Source organism: Dromaius novaehollandiae, chromosome 2 (genome assembly GCF_036370855.1).
Source record: "Dromaius novaehollandiae isolate bDroNov1 chromosome 2, bDroNov1.hap1, whole genome shotgun sequence".
NCBI classification, from domain to species: Eukaryota; Metazoa; Chordata; class Aves; order Casuariiformes; family Dromaiidae; genus Dromaius; species Dromaius novaehollandiae.
Genome location: NC_088099.1, coordinates 78994994 through 79014411, shown reverse-complemented (window position 1 = coordinate 79014411; position 19418 = coordinate 78994994). Strand labels below are relative to the sequence as shown.

Genomic DNA, 19418 nt, shown 5'->3' with positions numbered 1-19418 from the left:
TTGTCTGTTCCTCATGCATGCTGTTCATTCAGATCAGTTATATCCTCCTCTGTCTCTGTGTTGGCAGGCTAAACAATTTAAGAGGTGTCTGAACTCTTGGTTTAGTGAAGAACTATGCCTCTCTCTCTTTCCATTTGTTAGTTTCTCATTATCACTATAGGATTATTTCTTTTCCTGCAAAGTTCACTTTCACTGAAGAGTTCCAGCAATTCTGTTGCTTTGTAAATTAAAAAGCAAAAATCAATATTAGCAATGCAAACATACTGGATGTTTAATGCATCTGTAACTGGAAATGAAACTGTTACATCACTGACTCTTATGGGGAGGGGTGCTGTAGAGGGGAAGGAGGTTTTTTGGTAAATGACATCAACATTCAACTTCCTTTCTCTTCCTTTCCCTTTGGAAGAGATCTAGCTGGAAAAATCTGCCTCATTCAGGAAAGCCTTAAGATTTGTGTTGAATATAAGGCCTGACTAGATAATTGTCACCTGGTTCCTTCTGGTTTTATTAAGTATTCATCTATAAACTAAATGCTTTTTGGTTAATTGCATGGACTTACAGTGGTCTTGCTTCATTACTTAATGTTTCAGAATAGCATATTTTGATTCTATGTGATGAGCAGCCTTGTTTTAAAAACACTGTGGATGGAAATGTTTTAAAATTAAACTAAGAATCTGTGTATGTGTGGTGTGGGGTTTTTTTCTTCTGTGAATTAGTTTGACTCTTCTCATGCCTGTGTTGGGATGCTGTCTGCATCGAAGAACTATTGCTGTCCCAACTGTGCTCTTGTCTGGGTTTTGCTTGTTTTGATGTAGTGCCCTTGCTACTGTAAATACACATAAACATTGGCTTCTGGGCTTTTAGTGAAACTTCTTATCGCATTCTGACCTACTGGAAGTCATCACTCATCTTAAGGCCTGTGTTAATAAGAGTGTGTTTTAGTTTGTATTTTCTAGGTTTTTCTGAGTGAGCATCAAAAACTTGATGTTAGGATGGTGTATACTCTATCAGAGGAGAGGTTCCCCCCCCCCCCCCCCCCAAGACTTTCTAAGGTTTATTGATGGGAGCCCCCTTTCTAACCTTTCACTGGATATATTCCAGCCCGTGGTGATGGCTGCCCATGTGGGTGCAGTCAGCAGGCACTTATGACAAATGGACAGCTTTAGAAGGAGATTGAGAGCTGGGGTCAGTGGAGGAACATGGTAGGAAGGTTTGGCACTGAAGATTTCAAGAGCTTAACTGCATATACATTTTTTTAAAGATGAAATTTGAAATTTTCAGCTTTTACCAATTTCTTTGACAACTGTCATGCTTTGCGTTTTTTGTTGCCAGATAGTTTGAGGACAAAGAACTGTTTTACTCTTAGCAGCATTGCTTAATGCTCCAAAATTATATACTGGTCTTAATGCTTTTTCCTGGTTATTCCCAGTTCAGCATAAGTTGTGTCTGACTATACCCCAGCCATGTTTTCTTACCTCTGGAAAATATCACAGATTTTAGGCATCCTGCATGTCATCTTAAGCATTTCAGAAATTCCCCCTCTTTCTGCCTTCTGAATAAAAACTTTGATAGCAATCAGAGGAGGAAAATAGCAAAGTGGAGCACAGCTTACAGTCCTATTTTTGATACAGGTGGAATTAATTGCATAATGCAGGAAAAACTGAAAATCTACTCTTTAATATTTGCCAGCTAAATATTTAGCTTATATTAAGAAATAATGCCTGTCGGTGTGATAAGGATCAGTGTGCTTGTTTTAATTTTACTCATTTTTATTCTCACTGTTTATTATATTACCTTAACTTGATGTTGGACAAATAAGATAAGCTGCTCAATTGTGTTGATTTACTTTTCTTATTGGTTTTACTTTAATTGTGATGGATGCAGTGAATGTTATGGGTGTTTGGGAAGCAAGTGCTGTTTGTTTTGAAAACACTGTTTTCCTTGAAATGCCCATGGGGAGATAAACTTTGAAATGTGCAGTCTAACTGCCTCATTGGTGTAGAGCCCAAATATTGGCTTGGTACGAACCGTTTGGTAGAAACACACATGCTGAGGTTATCTCAGTTATGTAACTAGGCTAATTAAATGGCTCAAATTTTTGTTCTGTACTACTGTCATTATTTTGAAGGTCTGGAGACTAATTTTGTTTGTTTCTGTCTTTTTTTGTGGGCGGTTAAATTCACAGCTGGAGGCTCTTACTACATGATTTCAAGATCTTTAGGGCCAGAGTTTGGTGGAGCAGTGGGACTTTGTTTCTACTTAGGTACAACCTTTGCAGGAGCAATGTACATTCTCGGTACCATTGAAATCCTCTTGGTAAGTACAATTTTCTCTTTAAAATTGAATGTATTTGTGTTGCTTTGGGAGACTACAGAGCAATGCACTTAGCCTAAAATGTGTTTTAGATTGCTGGTGACTTTTTTCTTAATGCTTTGTTGCTGTATTTTGAGTATGGCAATATTTTTATTCCACTTTGGATTACTTGAAAAAGTTCAGCAAATTGGTGATCTTTCATATAAAGACAAGGTAATGGATTGCTTGTTTTTACTTTGTTTAAAGTAAGGATCCAACAGAACTCAGTAAATGATCTTTACTGATTTATACCAAATGCAGTGTTTGTGACCTTTTTATGCATTCTGAATACTAAAGGTCCCATAAACTGCATTGTACCTCAACTACACTGCACATATGTAATTGTAAGAAAATTATTCTAATGAGATACATTTGGTTTCAGAATTCTTGGGATAGAAAGAGGAAACAATGGCTCTTTCTTTTTGTATGTCTCAGACTGGGCTACAATGTAGTGTGAAGGGAAAAAAAGAACACATGAACACTAATGATATTGCTGTAGGCCAGAAAACATGAGTGCAGTTGTGAACAATTTGTTTACTAGATTTACAGTGTTCAGGGAGAATATTCCTATATATCCTAAGTTTCTTTCATATAGATTTTCTTCCCTTTTTCCTACAATTCAGAATAAATTGGAGATGAGAAGTAAATAGAAAATATTTCACTATTTTCCAGAAAACATTATTACTCAGATCAACCTTATGTGACTTTGGAGACATGTTCAGGTTTAATTCTGTGGGTTTGTAGCACTTGAAGTCAGCTGTTGTATAAAAATGAGAAAGCACAGCACAAGAAATAGTGAGTTCTTAGTGAAATGTCACATTAGATTGCAATGTTAAAATCTGTGTTGACAATGCACTTTTTCAGGGCCTCAGAAATTTGCCATTTGGGTTTAGTGGTGTGAAGTTGGTTATCTTACAGAAATTACTTTATTTTACAAATGTGAGGGAATCAATTTCTTCCTTAAATGTCTGTCTAAACATGTTCATGTTGCATGATGGGAAATCTCTTTGTAAAAGCAGCATCCATAGATGCTGCTGCTTTTTTGTTCCCCCTCTCCTTTCCCAAACACACAATGCAAAGATGGACATGGCATTTCTTTTTAAGTCACCTTAGACTTGGAATTGAAAGGTTAAAGTTTCCTTCTTGAGAGCCAGTTTCCCCTGTTTCTCTGGAGGCTCCCTTTTCTTCACTTCTGAAGTTTTTTTCAACTGTCTTCTTTTGTTTAGCACAAGAAGTTTTGTTTCCTGTTCTTGTTTCCCTTGCTCTCTCATGAGGCTTAAGGAGGATACAGATTTCATAGCATTACCCATTCTTTGTCTCTTAACATCTCTATTTTTGTCTTTTTCTTGTAACTTCTTAATATATATTTTGTTTCTTTTGTCCCAAGCTTCATGCCTCTAGGAATAACTCTAGTTATTCTACAAGGGGATATTCCTCTTACTTTCTTTACTCAGTATCAGACTAGGGTTCCCAGAATAACGTACAGAACTTTCAGCTTCTTCAGTGCTTGGCACTGTCATCAGCAGTGGGAAAAGCTGCTGCCCAACACTGAGTTATGGAGAACATGAAGGGCATATCCCCTATGAGATGGGAATTAAGAACCTATCCCAATTCCTCCTTTTCAGACTACTGACTCTGAATTTTCAGGGTCCTGTAAGGGTGCTGTGGAAGGAAGCCTATATGGCATTGGCCAGTTATATGGCTCTGCTTCATACAGAAAGGGCCAAAGACTATTCTTTAGTATTGTGCATGATATCAGAGAGACTGCAGATATGCAAGAGGTACCACAGAATTCATCAGCTCCCCAGTTCATCCTTCTTGGCATTTACTGTGACCCAAGTGCACTCGTGTCATTGATTTTAAAAAAAGCCAGAACTTAAGTTGGAGGTGGTCCTCACCTCTACTGGTAGCTCATGATTCCTGCTCTTCAGTGACAACACCAGCACCATGTCACACTGAATTGGATTTGGTGCACTGTTCCTTCTAATTACCAGCCATGCTGGTCTGTGTATTGCTATTAAACATATACTGGGTTCAGCTAAGGTAATCAAAGTAAAAGCCCCTCCCTCCCCCAACTCCAGGCCTCATATCAGATAAAGACCTCAGAACAGACCCTTGTCATAGTCACAGGAAACTAAGCTCTGTCAAACTGTTGTCAGAAATTGTACTATTGCAACTTTAGATTAAGGTAAACTCGCTATAAAATGTTTTTCAAGTACTGGTATGCTTAAGGTATGTTACTTGAATTTAACTATAGCAAAGAGCCTATAGTATTGAAAACCTAATGCTTGTGTTTTTTTCTGTGACTACTCATATTTGCCTCATGGGATCCTTAATGAGCAAATGCTTCAAATGAACCTAAGGATATGTCTACTCTGAGCTAAGTGTTTGAGCTGATTTTTTTTTTTTTTTTGCAAGACTTTCAGCACAGCCATTTCACCGAAGCACACTTCAATGTATTAACACAGTAGCTCCAGAGTCCTCTTTGAAGTCTGAACCTATGATATGGAAACTACTTGTAGTTGCGACAGTTTTCACAAGGGATTAGAAAGAATGAATGCTATTGTTGGTATACTAGTTCTCAAGGGCAGTTAGGTTGGAAGGAATGATAACACCTAAAGACTCATTAGGCATTTGGTGTAGTATAAAGATATAAAGGATTCAGTTGAGCATTTTTTGACATAAAATGTCAAATCACATTGACCTTAGTGATCTCAAGCAACAGCTCTTAAAAACCTGTGAGGTTCACTCAGTTTTCCTGATTCAAGGCTCCAGTGCTCCATGCAGGTGGTGTCCATGCTTTCCGGTGGTGTCCATGCTTTCCGGTGGTGTCCCCAGTCTGTGTTTTCCTGTTCTTTCCATGGCTATGGTGGTGTATGATGAGGTGCCCTTGCTAATGAGACCATGCCTTGGTCCTTCTCCCCCTCCAGTCCTTAATGATTTCTCTTTCTGGAAGGGGTATGAATTTACATGTGGGATGGGAGTTGTTAGAGAGGAGAAAAGAAGCTGACTGGATTTTATTATTTACTTATTTTTAAGCGCCTTCCAAGATATGGTACTTTCTCAGGAGATCATCCTCATTCCTTTCCCTCTCCTGCCCCAGTCACTTTTATTCTGCTTTACTTTTTGCTGAGAATGTCACTTTGTATACCTGCTAGTTTTTCCAACTAATCCTTATTACAGAACTATAGGGAGGAGGGTAACAAAAAGGACATATACTTAAAGCTTCATTGTACTTTAAAACAATCTGTGGCAATAACTCAGTAATAGGAAAATCTTGGAGATTACTTTCCTTTGTTTCGTGATGCCAGACGTGTGAGGATATTTTTTTCTGCAAATGAAATGCTCTTTCTTCTCTGCGTAAATATTAATGTTATTTGGTGAATCGATATTTGAAAGAATAAAGCTGATGATACTGTAATAGAAGTTTAGATTTTGAAGTTCACGTAAGCTTGGTTCTTCATATAGTGCTCATTCTTAAACCTGTGATAGTTTTCAGATTGCCTTATCTCTTGCAGACCTACATTTCACCTAGTGCTGCTATATTTAAAGCAGAAGAGGTTGGTGAAGAAACGGAGGCTATGCTGAACAACATGAGAGTTTATGGAACATGTATTATCATTCTGATGGCCATCGTAGTCTTTGTGGGAGTCAAGTATGTCAACAAACTTGCCCTGGTCTTCCTTGCCTGTGTGATTCTTTCTATCATTGCCATATATGCGGGAGTTATTAAGACTGCTTTTGACCCACCTGACTTTCCGTAAGTGAAATACCATTTTAAGTACTATAGATTATTTAAATAAAACTACTATAAATGTTTCATGTTTTATATTTTAAAATTTAGCTTAATAGCTTCAGTGGTAAATTTCATGTGGTTATTAGGCGCTTACATGCTTTTTTTTTGTTCTCCTGAAATACTGATTTGAATCTTCGTCTCATTGTTCATAAGACCTACGACACTCTGGAAAATGTTCTTTGGTTAAGGTTAGTGGTGTTTATTCCATTCACATTTAAAAAACAGGAAAGTGGTTTTGCTGACGCTAAATGTAACTGCTTTATCCAAAGAATTAAAAACAAAAAAGCTGTAGAACAAAGTAAAAAACCCTAAAGTTATGTAGCTGTAGGGAAACTTTCTGTTACTAAAACTTAATTTTATTGTTGTCACACACAGCATGTTGCCTCTTGACCTCATTAGCCTATACCTCTCTTCAGCTGACTCTAATAATACTTTTTATCATACCATGGTATCTAATTCTCAGTATGGGAGGGGTGTTTTTGTGCATTTTACTGCTGGGCGAAAAAACAGTACTGCTTAACCTATTAGTGGAAGAGCTTGGGAATTACTGTTGCCAGGTGCCATCTGTTATGAAGAACGTAACTTATCTTTTGCTATATGATTGTTATAGTTCCCACAGCACTCGGAGATGTTGATATTTGCCTCACAAATTGAGTCCACAAATTCTGCTTTAATGGCTCTATTGTAAAAATAGTGTAAACTTATGTAAAGCATTAAACCAGCTTAGGTGGAAGGGTGTCTTGTGTGTGGAATTTTTGTGTGTAGGTTTAATGTAGGTTTGTACGAGCTGTTAGTGATTGTTCCATGTTGCGATTCTGTGGGGATTGCTTCTGAAATCTGTGCTGTGCTGTTTAAGTGACAGAAAAGAGAATAAATAGCAAGAGGACAACACCTGCTGATTATACTAAGTTATTTTAGATAATGAAAGCTGACTACAGAAGTGTATAGGGACCTGACAGATGATGCTCATTGAATGAATTATAAAATGGAGGCAATTCTGACTTTACAGGATTGGTGATGGGCTCTGAGCTGACTTTGCTACTCAGGCATGAGAGCTGGGGACTCTCATGGATTATTCCGAGAAAATGTTAGTTTATTATTCATCTTCTGTCAAAAAATGAAGTATAATAATAGTATAATAATAATAGTATTTTTAGGAAGGGAATTTATAACAAAGCAAATGCAGTCACTTCAGTGCAGTTCAGATTCTTTCTACTCCTCCAGCAATCTCAAGAGCGAGTTGCAGTGGGAAAAGTTCAGAGGAGGATGTTAGGGATGATCTAAGGTAATGAACTTCACTATGAAAAATAACTAAATAGACAGGGACTCCCCCATCCGGGAAAGATGGCTGGCACAACTGTGATCAACAGTGTCATGGCTGGCTTGGACAATGTAACTGGGGAACAGCTCATGGTGTTTTCCATTAAACAGAAGTAGAAGGTGTCGGAGCCAACACAAAGGTAGATGATTCTCTGTAGAATATGTAGTTAAGCTGTGGAACTTCTTGCCATAAGATGTGTTACTTGCCTGGTGTTCGAAAGCTCTGAAAGTGGCCAGCAACTTTATGGAGGTGGAGAAAATCTATTGAACATTAGCTGCAAAGACACTTTTCAGGTAAGGATGTCCCTGAGCCCCAAATGCTCAGAAGTTAGGAGAGCGTTCAGAAGAAATTTCTTTAAGCTTCCCCTGTCCCTATATGATTCCAAAGGTAGCTGCTTTTCACTGCCGTTCGAAACGGGATGTTGCACTAAGTCAATATGTTGCCTGGCTTACATACCTCTTCAGTGACAAGTGGCATGTTTGTACTGTTAGTCACAGGCTTCCTAAGAGAGCTCCTGCAGAAATATTAGATGTGTTGTACTACATGTGTATTTTGACTTAACTGCCTAACGTGAATATTTTATTTGATATTCCTTCTTTCATCTTTAAGTGTTCTATAGTATTTTGTTATCAAGCAAGTCTGGAGTAGATAGCTCTTGAACATATGTTGTGTAGTGAAGACTTTTATGTGAAGAAATGTGGTTTCCAGGTCATTTGTGGTGTTTGCTATCAGGCATTTGCCTTTTGCCAAGCATTCTGAGTTTTCTAGTTTTCTTTTCCTTCTGAGTGATTAATTACTTCTTGCTACAAATGTGGTGTGTGGGGTGGGGAGGTGTGTAGTTTGTTTTTTGATTTTTGTTTTTGTTTTCTTTAAACTTCCCCCAACAATGCATTTAGTTTTTGTTCTTTAACCCAACTGGTTTATTCCTTCTTTTCTGGGTTTTTAGTAGTTTTGAGGGCCTTCTAAAATGTTTATTTTCTGGAAAAGTGCATGATGCATTTACTTAATCTTACTTTTGGATTTTTTTTTTTTTTTTTTGGTCAGACTCTTTTTACATTAAAATATTTCTGTTACTCAGTGTCAGTTGTTTGGCATGCTATGTCTAGACTTTTGAAACTGCATGTATTGTCTCCATTACTTACTGGCTAAGCTGCTTGAATTGATTGTATTTTTGAAGAATAAATGACGACAAAATAGCTGTTAATCCTCTGAACAAAGTAGAAATGTTTTAAACGTCACTGCTATTATTATTATATATACAATAATATACAAGAAATTACATACTGTTTTAGTAGGTGTTGTATAGCCCATAAAATAGATACCCTAACTAAAAGGTTTTTGAAGAAATCTAATGGATTAAAAAAATGGCTTAATGGGCAACGTTCTGTTGAAGGCTCCACTGTTGTATGGTTTTGTTTTGTAGTATCTGTCTTGTTGGGAACCGTACACTGTCAAAACGCAGCTTTGATGTCTGTGCCAAATTTACTGAAAGCAATAATGAAACAAAGACTACAAGGCTGTGGCGTCTCTTCTGTGATAGCTCATTGCTCAATGCCACGTGCGATGACTACTTTGTTCTCAATAATGTAACAGAAATTCAAGGGATTCCAGGAATAATGAGTGGAGTTCTCATAGGTAAGTCAGAATTCAGTGATTTAAAACTTCTTGTCAGCATTAGCGTAGTCTGTAGCTGTCTAGTAATGTGGCAGGGTGGTCCTGCTGTCCTTAGTACTCCAGTACTTTTATTTGCTTTGTGTAAGAGAATGCTGTCTGGAGCATGCTTCCTCCTGTAATGTTTCCACGTAGTTTTGCAAGTTTAGCATCAAATGCTTTGATTTGGGGAACATTGGGGGTTTATAGGGACTTCTTCAAATGCCACCATTTATTAAAAAGGGATATAAAAGTGTTTACGTAATATGGTAAGTTAGTGAAGGGTTCAGGGCAAAAACTGGGGATGTGGACATATGTTCTCCCCCCTCCCAAACCTTCCAGCCTAGCATTTGATCAGGACTTCTACAAAGTACTTAGATCTTCTTCTGCTTCCATTTCTGTACAGTTACGGGAGCTTGGGATTCAAATTAATTGCAATACACTGGGTTATAAGACTCGCTTTGAACATGTAATGGATAGTATTGTATAGAAACAACATTTCTGGTGTGAAACTGATGTTCTGATACCTCCTCCCCTAGGTACCCCTAAGGGGAGAGGATTTAAAAAGAAAAAAAAAAAAAAAAAAGCTTGATTATAAAAAATAAAACTTTATTTAAAGGTAGGAACAGTAGGGGGGTCATACTACTGCTGTGGTAATTCAGTTTGAAAGGTGCACTATTAAGTGTATACATACATACAAAGACACAGGATGAAGAAGACTAGGCTGCAGTGAGTCTAAATTTGTGTATAAAATCACACAACTTCCTCAAAATCAAAAAACAAAATCCTTTTTCACTGGAATGTTTGTTATATATTAAAAAAAATTATTTGGGGTTGACTGTTCTGTGTTTTATAACTTACCACATGCATATCTACTAGTAAAGTAGCATCAGAATAAATATTTTAAATATTCAAAAAACATTTTTTTCCATCCTCAGGAAAAACTTACTTTTCTAGCTTTTGCTACAATTTAAGTTTTAAGCTGCTGTTTAGCTTCTGGGGGTTTCAGTCTGAGTACTAGTTTGTTTAATTTTGGAATAAAAAATGTGATATGCCTCTGACCACTGATTAGCATGTTTTTTAAACTTTTATTGCTATATAAAAATGCATTTTGCTTTCCTAATGTCACAAGTACCAGCTGAGACTTTCATGGAACTTTTTTATGATGCCAAGATCTCGTCAGCACTCAGAGAGTTGACTTAAAGCTCAGTTTGCAGGATATGTCTTCCTATGTGCATCACTTGACTTATCTATATGAATTTCATGAATTTTGTTTTGCCCACTCCTGATTCTAGTGTAGTTTTTTTCTGCAGTTGACTCTTGCTTCTACAACCTTGAATTACTGCATAATACCAGCAAGCTTTTTCATCTTGCTACTTGCTCCTTTTTCCAGGCTGCTTGTGACTGCATTGGGAAGCATACACCCTGGCACAGATCCTTGCAGAAGTTTACTGGTGACTTCTACTGCATTGTAAAACTGAATTTACATTTACCTCTTGTTTTCCATCCTTGAATCATTTTTTTAATATATGTGAGAACTTTCCTCTTATCTCACAGCTACTTAAGATTCCTTCAAATACTCTAATTGATTACTTTGGGGTACTACTTTCTCTTGCAGAAGCGATGCTGAGACTTCCCAAGTTCTGCAGAACTCATGAACAGTGTAAATAGATGCCAATTTTGCCATAGTCCATAGAGCTGCTCTTGATCAGGAATAACAAATTGATTTTGGACTTGCCTTTTAAATACTTTAGGGAGTGGATACTATTTTGGAGATCTTGTGTCATTTTACTTTACTCCTCAAGTCTTTGGAAACTAAAGTTTCACTAGTTCTGTTTGTTTCCTTAGCTCTTTCTTTAATGGCTCTAATCTTAAGCTTATCTCTAGATCGATATGTTCTTCCTCTTCATTTGAATGAAATAACATATATGGTGTTCTGTAGCAATTAATGCCTACCTTTCTGTTCAACCTTTGTTTCTTATGGTTCTCTTAAGCATAAATGGAATTAGGCATGATTCATACCAATTGTAGTATTTCTGTTAGAAATGGATCTTTACAGAGGGAGAACATCTGCTTTGTTTTCTAGCACACAGTAAGAAAATTTGCCTTATCTTAAAACTTTAAGAATCAGCTTGGGGTGTTCTCACCACTGTCTTAAAGGGCACAACCAACATTTCAACAAATGTAAACTTTCAAAAGCTGTTGGTTCTTCGTTAGACCAGCATCCTTAGTGTGGTGTTGGGGGATCTGGACCACCTCTTTTTTTTTTTTTTTTTGTTTGCTTTTGTTGGATGTAAAGTGCAGTTTTCTTTTTTGGAGTGTGTATGCTTTCTTTTTTCTTTCTTTCTTTCCCCTCTCCTTCTTCCCTTGCCATTCCTTCTCATCTGGAGTTTGGCTAGTCTGCTTTGGTTGGCAAGTGGAATACCTTCGCCACAAACAGCAGAGTCTTGAATTGTTGTCTAAGGTTGTTCTCAAAGAACTCAAGTCCCTGCTATGTAGCCTTCCTTTTCTGACCTGTTCCTTAAAACTCAAGAGCAAGGAATGTAAATATATGTTAAGTTGCCTGGACTTCGAGATGATACGGTTAGTTTCCTTTTTTTTCTGAATGCTTTAGGTATTGGCTGTTTATAAGCCAGTATCATACAAAAATGAAGAGGTGTGACCTTTCCCAACAAGCGTCAGAGATGCATTTGTACTGTTATAGTTACACAATCTGTACTATTGTATGCCTGTAGTTTGGGCAGTATAAGTAGACATTCTAGAAATACATTAGAATTTAATTATATAACTAAGTATTCTTAATTAATGGAAGTGTCTTATATGACACATCCTAGACACTACTGCATATCTAGTGGCATGCAATGGGAGTATCCCTCAGTTACAATTGATAGCGATGGCGGTGTTGCTGTGTTCTTGATTTCATAAGAAAATGTTAGAAAACTAAGATCTGTGTATAAGAAAAAGGTCATCGGATTCATGGTGGTGTTGCATTCTCACTACTTAAGATCCTGAAATGGGGAAATGACAGTGGCTCTCACTTTCTTCCTTGTAGATAACCTGTGGAGTGCCTATTCAGAAAAGGGATCAATAGTTGAGAAAAAAGATCAGCCATCAGTTGCTGGATCAGAAGACACAAAAGTTGGTGGACTCCCCTATGTTTTTACAGACATCATGACCTACTTCACAATGCTTGTGGGGATTTATTTCCCATCTGTGACAGGTAAATACAACTGTTTTTCATGAAGGAAGATGTTATAGCTGAAAGAAGGGGTTTTTTTGTTTGTTTTTGTTTTTTGGTGTTAACATTCATTAATGACACAGAATTCCTAGTCTGTGTGTCAGAGTCCTATGTAAATAAAACTCTGTAGTGCTAGAGAGATGTAGATGGCTGCTGGTTGTTTTATGGGTTATAGGCCTGATACGAGGAATCAGTTCAAGCACTGTTTTCTAGATTTACAAATAAAAAAAAAAAAAATCTCCACCTGTTACTAAATGCTTATTCAAAATAAGATGCAGTTCAGCAGAAGATTACATATCTTTATAATATGTTATTCTTGAAATGCATGAGAGAACAACTGCATACTACAATGACTGTTTCAGGCACTCAGGCAGTGAACTGCCTGTGATTTGTTTACATTTTCACGATTTTTGCAGCTCAAACCACCGGAGACTTTTTTATCAGGATTTGAGATTAATTTTATTTCTCTTCCCTCAGGTTTCATTTGACTGAAACAAACTGAGGAAATCTTCTCCAAAAGTTCCAGTTTAAGTCATTGTAATCTCAAGTAACAAAATAAGGTTCTGATGCAAAGTTGCAATGCTGTTTCCTAGTAGAATACCACAGGGAGGTGTCCCCTCATATTCTCTCCCAGGCTACCCCCATTTTTGTAGTTTGAATTTTTTATCCACATTTCATGATGAAACCCTACCAGACTGATAAATCATGTGACACTTGACCAAGTTGCCTTTTCACTGGAATGAAAGGGGGAGCTGGCAGAACTAGTCAATTATTGTATGACTTCTCTCCATTCCTCCTGGGGCGTGTGCTAGAAAATATCTTTGTTATCTTGTTAGGTTCAAACAGGGGTGTGTACCTACAACCTCCTGACTGTTCCTCTTGTACTCCTTTCTTTTTGCTTGTATTTTTATTATTCAGTGTATTGCGTATTGCAAATCTCATGGTGTATGGTCTCTTCAGTGGAAAGCTAGTGCATTTGGGCATGTTGGCTAAAATTGCCAAACCCCTGTTAGTGTATAACATCTATTCCCAATGCTTTGCTATATTCTGTCTATTTCCCCAACTTTAAAAAAATGAAAATTTGATTTTTTTTTTCCCCCAAATGTAACTGCAGAATTTTTGTCAGTGTGTGGTTTTATTTTTTTATTCTGAGCCTTCTGAGTTTTTACTCCATGGTGGGGTAGTAACCCAGACTTCTCAATCAAATAAAAATATAAATTGAGGATTTACGCAGAAATGTAATACACTTCTATAGCCTGCTACAATGGGAATTGTGTGTTTAATCAGACTTTTGACATATAAATGTGGTCTTTTTTCAATTTTTTTTTTTAAGGTATTATGGCAGGCTCAAACAGATCTGGAGATCTTAAGGATGCTCAGAAGTCTATTCCTACTGGAACTATTTTGGCTATTGCAACTACATCTTTTATTTGTATCCTTTATATTGTAACTTAATTTTTTTTCCTGCCTCTTGTGCATATTGCTACAGACCAGTATAGTTATTTCATTGAAAAGTCATTTGAGTTGCCAGAGTATAGTATTAATTGAACCTAAACTGAAATAAATCCTATATATTTTCTTCTAATGCTTCAAATTCCAACTAAGTAACAATAGATAGTTAAGTGACACAGAGGATTTTGGTATCATATTTCAGTTGGCAGACTGCTTTATCACACTCAGTATAACCAGCGACAATCTTAAAGCAAACTACCAGCAATAGAAACTTAATCTTTCAGTACCTAGAAGATGCAAATGCTTATTTGTATGAGAAAATACATGTTCTGCTGCATGGTGAATGGGCTGGTAACTTTCAGTATCCTGGAAATGAGTTGTGGAACAAATGCTGTCATAGCAAAAATGAACTAAAAAGAAGCAATAGGAAAAAAAAATTAAAACAAACTTGGTTATTGTGGGAACTTTGATTTCTTCCCTCTGTGTTAAAAAATAAAAATAAAAAAAATATTGTCCCAGTATATAGATGAAGGTGTGTGTATACATAAAAACCATATGTAATAAAATGTTTACTTATTTATTTATGGTGTAATCTTCCTTCAGTCTCAACAATAGATCTCTCCTGCATAGTACTGTTTGGTGCTTGTATAGAAGGTGTGATATTAAGAGATAAGTAAGTTCAAGCATGTATGCTCATGGATTTTGTTTCTGTTTTATGTGACTGTTTCAGTAATGACTCAATTTTCTCTGAGGTAAGACTGGAGGAAGAGCTCATCTCTTAAACTGAAACTGTTGGTAAACTGGCCAAGTTTGTAGACTGTATCCCTTCCACTGCTAGACGCAGAATCTGAGCTACCTGTGTGTTGGGCAGAATTGTCTCCAACAAAATGTCCCGGGGAGAGACAAGCATGCTTAGTGTTTTTGAAGCCAGCTGGGGTGGGGCAGGGAGGAAGGTGTGCCCTTTGGGAGAAGCAACATGCTCCTTGGACGCAAAGGCAGAGGAAGGGTTTTGGCAGCTGCATGAGTGGAAGGGCTCATCAGGAAGACTAACACACCATCAGGCTTATTTCTGCTGCATCCATGACTATGTTGTTGTTGTTGTTGTTTGAAAATATCACTTGTAGATCAAGATTCCTGTGAGTTTATTTTCACCCACATAATTTCCTAAAGATATATAAGACAAAGTATGAAATGTTAGAGATAAGCATAATATAAATATAATGGGGATGAGCACATATAGAATCTCCAGATTTTGATAACTTTGGCTGTCGAGAGGCTGAGCTGCTTTGGGTGCTATGAGAATGTGTGGGCAGGCTTCACTCTTGTTTCCCTGCCAGCATCCTGTTCTCTTTCCTGCTGACTAGGGTGGGAATTTGGTAGAGTAATGCGCTGTGGTGGTATTTGAAAGCTGACAGAGGGTTCTCAGACAACTTACTTTGAAAAAAAAAATGCAATCTTTTAGTGTGGAAGCCAAACCATTCAAAGGTTAAAACCTTTATTCCAATCAAAATTAATACAATGAGGGGCAGGGGATCAGTTTTACTTCAAAATAGTATTGCTGCATCAGTGACAGTTTCTGAATTATTTTCTTTCTAGAAAGTATACCAATTCAAGTTGATGCTGAAAAAGTACAGGAAGTGAATTCTGAATTATGTCTTAGCTCTGCATTAACTTATGTAAACTTGCGTTTCTCAAAATAACTTATTGAAGATTTGCTGGAAAAACTATCTTTTGCGAGCACCGAATGCAGGTGATCTGTCTCTAGAGCAGGCTGCTTTGGAGCAAGAGCACTGCATCTGTATTCTCTCCCTTTCACTGCTGCCAGTTCTTGCTTAGCTGAAATCCAGGGTACTAGTAAAATACATGGGCTTTGGTCTGTTATTTCAGACTGTCTTTTTTCAGTAGGAAGTGTCATAATACCTGTCATGGGAAAAAATAGCTGGTCTTTCACCATTTGAAGTCTTTCAGCTTTCAAGCTGTTCCTACAACATGTTTTAATTGCACACAAGGCATTGGCATTTTACTTAAGAATGAGGGCACAACTCTGTAAATGTCAGCAGCATGGCATATCTCTTTCCTATTGGTTAAAGGGTGTGTTTTTCCTCTCCTCATCTACTGAAAATAGTACATAGTTATATGTCCAAGCTTTGGGCACATACAAGATTTTGAACACTGGCCTATTGTATTAACCTGATTGCTATGTTTCTTGTCCCCATCAATAGCAGGTCCAAAAAGAGATGAAGTGTTTAATTTTCTTAGTTAAGAGCCTCTTATTTTCAAAAGCCTGAAAACATCTGAAAAAATTATAGGCTACCGCAGCACTGACTTTCTTAAACTGATTTTTAGCTGTTTTCTAACAAAGTTAGGATGAACACAAAAAGTTTGCTTGCTTTTTAAAAGAGAGAACATCAGTTTAAAAACAAACAAACAAAACCCCCACCCTTTTCATGCTTTAGCATGCTTTTCAGCTTTAGCTGGAATATCCATAAATGAACATAAAAATTGATTATCTAAGAAACAATGGCATTGGAGTGGTCACTCAGTGCTGTATTATTAAAAGCACCTTGTCCTGACTTCTCCTCGTTGCCAGATAGTTGTTGTTCTACATTGCATCAGGTGGCATGACAGCTGGAGGCATGTGGAGAGCCTGGAATGGCTGTATCTAGCAGCTTCTCTGTATTTCCTTGTCTGTATGTGAAAGTGTCACTGTATTAAAAGGAGGGGGTGATCTTTTATTTTTGCAAATCTTCTGCTTATTCCCCAGGGTATACCTCTGACAGGCTTGTACAACAGACTTTTGAAGCCTGCTTCCTAGTATTCACAAAGATATGAAGAATCTACATGTAAATATTTTGCTAGTGCTGTTAGCTCTTTGAGGTCTGCCAAGATACTTGACAAGGCAGCAGTTATAAATTTTCTTTAAAAAGCATAATAAAGAGAAGTTGGTTTGGGAAATCCTGTAGCGTGTTCTGTGATGTGGTGTTTGTTGTTGAATAGTGCTGTTAACCAAAAAGATAGAGATGTGGACGTTGATGCTATAGTGGAAGTCAGAATCTATTTCAGTACTTACTGCTTTTTATTAACTTCTGTGGGTGTGTTTTTTCTCTTCCCTGAGGTTTGGAGAAGCAGTTAATGGAAATCTAGTGGTTGGTACGCTGGCCTGGCCTTCTCCATGGGTTATTGTAATCGGCTCATTCTTCTCTACATGTGGTGCTGGTCTTCAGAGCCTCACTGGTGCACCCCGGCTGTTGCAGGCCATTGCAAGAGATGGCATTGTACCATTTATTCAAGTGAGCTTTTTTCTTTTCAATGCTTCAGATGTGTTTTACGTTTTGACAAAAATGAGGCATTATTTCTGCTATCCCCGTAGGACTGCAAGAAAAAGATTTGGATCTCTGTGTACAAAATAGATCATGTTATTGCAGGGCAAAGCCTGAACTTGTGTATTTCTTTGCAATTTAATTGTTTTCAGTTTTGAACTTCTAACTTGGATATGGAAGAATAAAGATGGTCATCATTTCCACCTATAGGTGGAAGTGAACAAGCTAGGAAACAGCTGGCAGCTGAACTTCTTGACTCCAGGCTGTGCTGAGTTTGTGGACTGAGTTGTTTTGATCTTGTTCTGGAACTCCATGAATACTTAACCTTTCATGTCATAGAACTCAAATTCTAATTTGAAATCATTTTTGTAAGTTGAGGTGAAGAAAGATGCAATAGTGTAATACCGTCCTATGACTCTGAACTTGAAGACTGCTCTAAAGTTCCCTGACTTTTGCAATGAAGTTTGGAGTTTATTGAATGGCTACCTCAAAAATGCTAAGAAGAGCTGACAGTTGCACAGCGCAATGATAACCTATCAAGAGCAGGTTTAAATATAAACACCTGGACTATGTCTGAGTAGCTGTGCATATTTTGGGAACAGAATTAAGAGACATTTTTCAAACTTAGCATTGGAAGGAAATTGCAGATAGCAGACACACTGAAGGTGACCAGGGCTGAAAACTAATTTAGAAGAATAGGCTTTATTGGTATGGAGTTTGTCATGAGGATGACTTCGAGCACCTCTCTCTCTCTCTCTCTCTCTCTCTCTCTCTCTCTCTCTCTCTCTCTCTCTCTCTCTCTCTCTCTCTCTCTCTCTCTCTCTCTCTCTCTCTCTCTCTCTCTCTCTCTCTCTCTCTCTCTCTCTCTCTCTCTCTCTCTCTCTCTCTCTCTCTCCGTACGTACACATACACATAAAATTTTATATATATATGCTTTGGGGAGATTCATATCCTAATTTTGATGCCGAAGTTAAATGGCAGAACTCCTGAAGATTCTAGCCAAAGATATCCATGATCCATCTTTAATAGGCAAAACTAATAATAATAAAAAAAGAAAAAGGATGAGTATGCTTTCCAGCACCAACAGAGGATTAACTATAAACAGCAGCCTGGTCTGGTTCCTGGATCTGGGGAAAGCTTACACAGGGTCAACCTTACACAAGGTGTGTTGGCACCTTGTTAATTGAGAACAAGTTGTATCACCTTTCCCTTGGTTTTTGGAGCATCTCTTCTGCCAGGATGGGGAAAGGTGATGAGGATTTGCAGGACTAAGAAACATGCTGCTTCTCTATTTCACAGTGGAGAGCTGTGCACGACAGCAGCTATGCCTGTAATTGGAAGTAAATATACTAATTTTACTGGGGAGGTGAGAGAGAATCATACAGGAGTTTCCCTTGACTGGGAGGGGAGATGTAATGCAATAACTCTCAAGTGCTGGGTTGTATTAAGAGAGAAACGAAAAACTTCTTCATTTTTGCCTGAAATAAAAGGGTGATACTTGGTGAGAGTGACAGTGATTCCAACAGTTTACAGGCAGATGGATAGATTTGAAGGGAGAACAGAAGTCTACATAGCTTAGGAAGAGAGTGAAAAGGAAAAATTAAGGAGAAATGGAGGATGCTTCAAGAGGAGTCTAAAACTTGCAAGGTTCTTAGTTTAGGTGTTATACAGCTTTTGCATGGATAGTTGGGGGGATGCAAGGAGATTAGTATGGGGGGGGGATGCAAGGAGATTAGTATGGGGGGGGGATGCAAGGAGATTAGTATGGGGGGGGATGCAAGGAGATTAGTATGGGGGGGGATGCAAGGAGATTAGTATGGGGGGGATGACTTCTTCAGTGTAAAATTCTTTTGCTTTTAAACATCACTAGAAAAAGGCATTTTAAATATTAAAGATGAGAGAGGAAGCTGAGGGAAGAGGAAAAAGTGGCATAGAAAATGAATGAGGTGGCATGGAGAATGAATGAGACATTTGGAAAGGAAGCAATTATGGAAAATGGGAGAGACAATTTAGTTTTTATAGCTGTGTGGAGAGTAAATGCTGCTGAAACTCTAGATGAGGTTTTTTCCTATTTCTCTTCACTCAGTACAGTTTGTGATTGAAATTCACTTGCTGGCTTTGGGTACAAGCAGTCTGCTGTCAGCAAAAGAAATCAGCATGTGCTGAATGATTTTTGGCAGGGCTCTGCACAGGTTACTAGGCTTTTTAAAGTTCTCAAACATCAATATAACATTTGTAACTACTCAGTTGATGCCTTTGTTTTGCTTTGTTTTACCGAAAAAAGTGCCC

The 19418-nt window shown here is 37.7% G+C and overlaps 1 protein-coding gene across 2 annotated transcripts in view; it reads left to right on the top strand.

Annotated features, from left to right (window-relative positions):
• The window catches only part of SLC12A7 (solute carrier family 12 member 7), a 72018-nt gene that overhangs the window by 29356 nt on the left and 23244 nt on the right, over positions 1-19418 (top strand). For both annotated transcript variants that reach the window (XM_026107115.2, XM_064506815.1), the window contains exons 6-12: positions 2186-2316; positions 5871-6112; positions 8893-9104; positions 12172-12339; positions 13691-13789; positions 14425-14482; positions 16925-17099. In XM_026107115.2, coding sequence (XP_025962900.2) covers positions 2186-2316; positions 5871-6112; positions 8893-9104; positions 12172-12339; positions 13691-13789; positions 14425-14482; positions 16925-17099 — 1085 coding nt within the window. The remainder of the gene's footprint in view (positions 1-2185; positions 2317-5870; positions 6113-8892; positions 9105-12171; positions 12340-13690; positions 13790-14424; positions 14483-16924; positions 17100-19418) is intronic.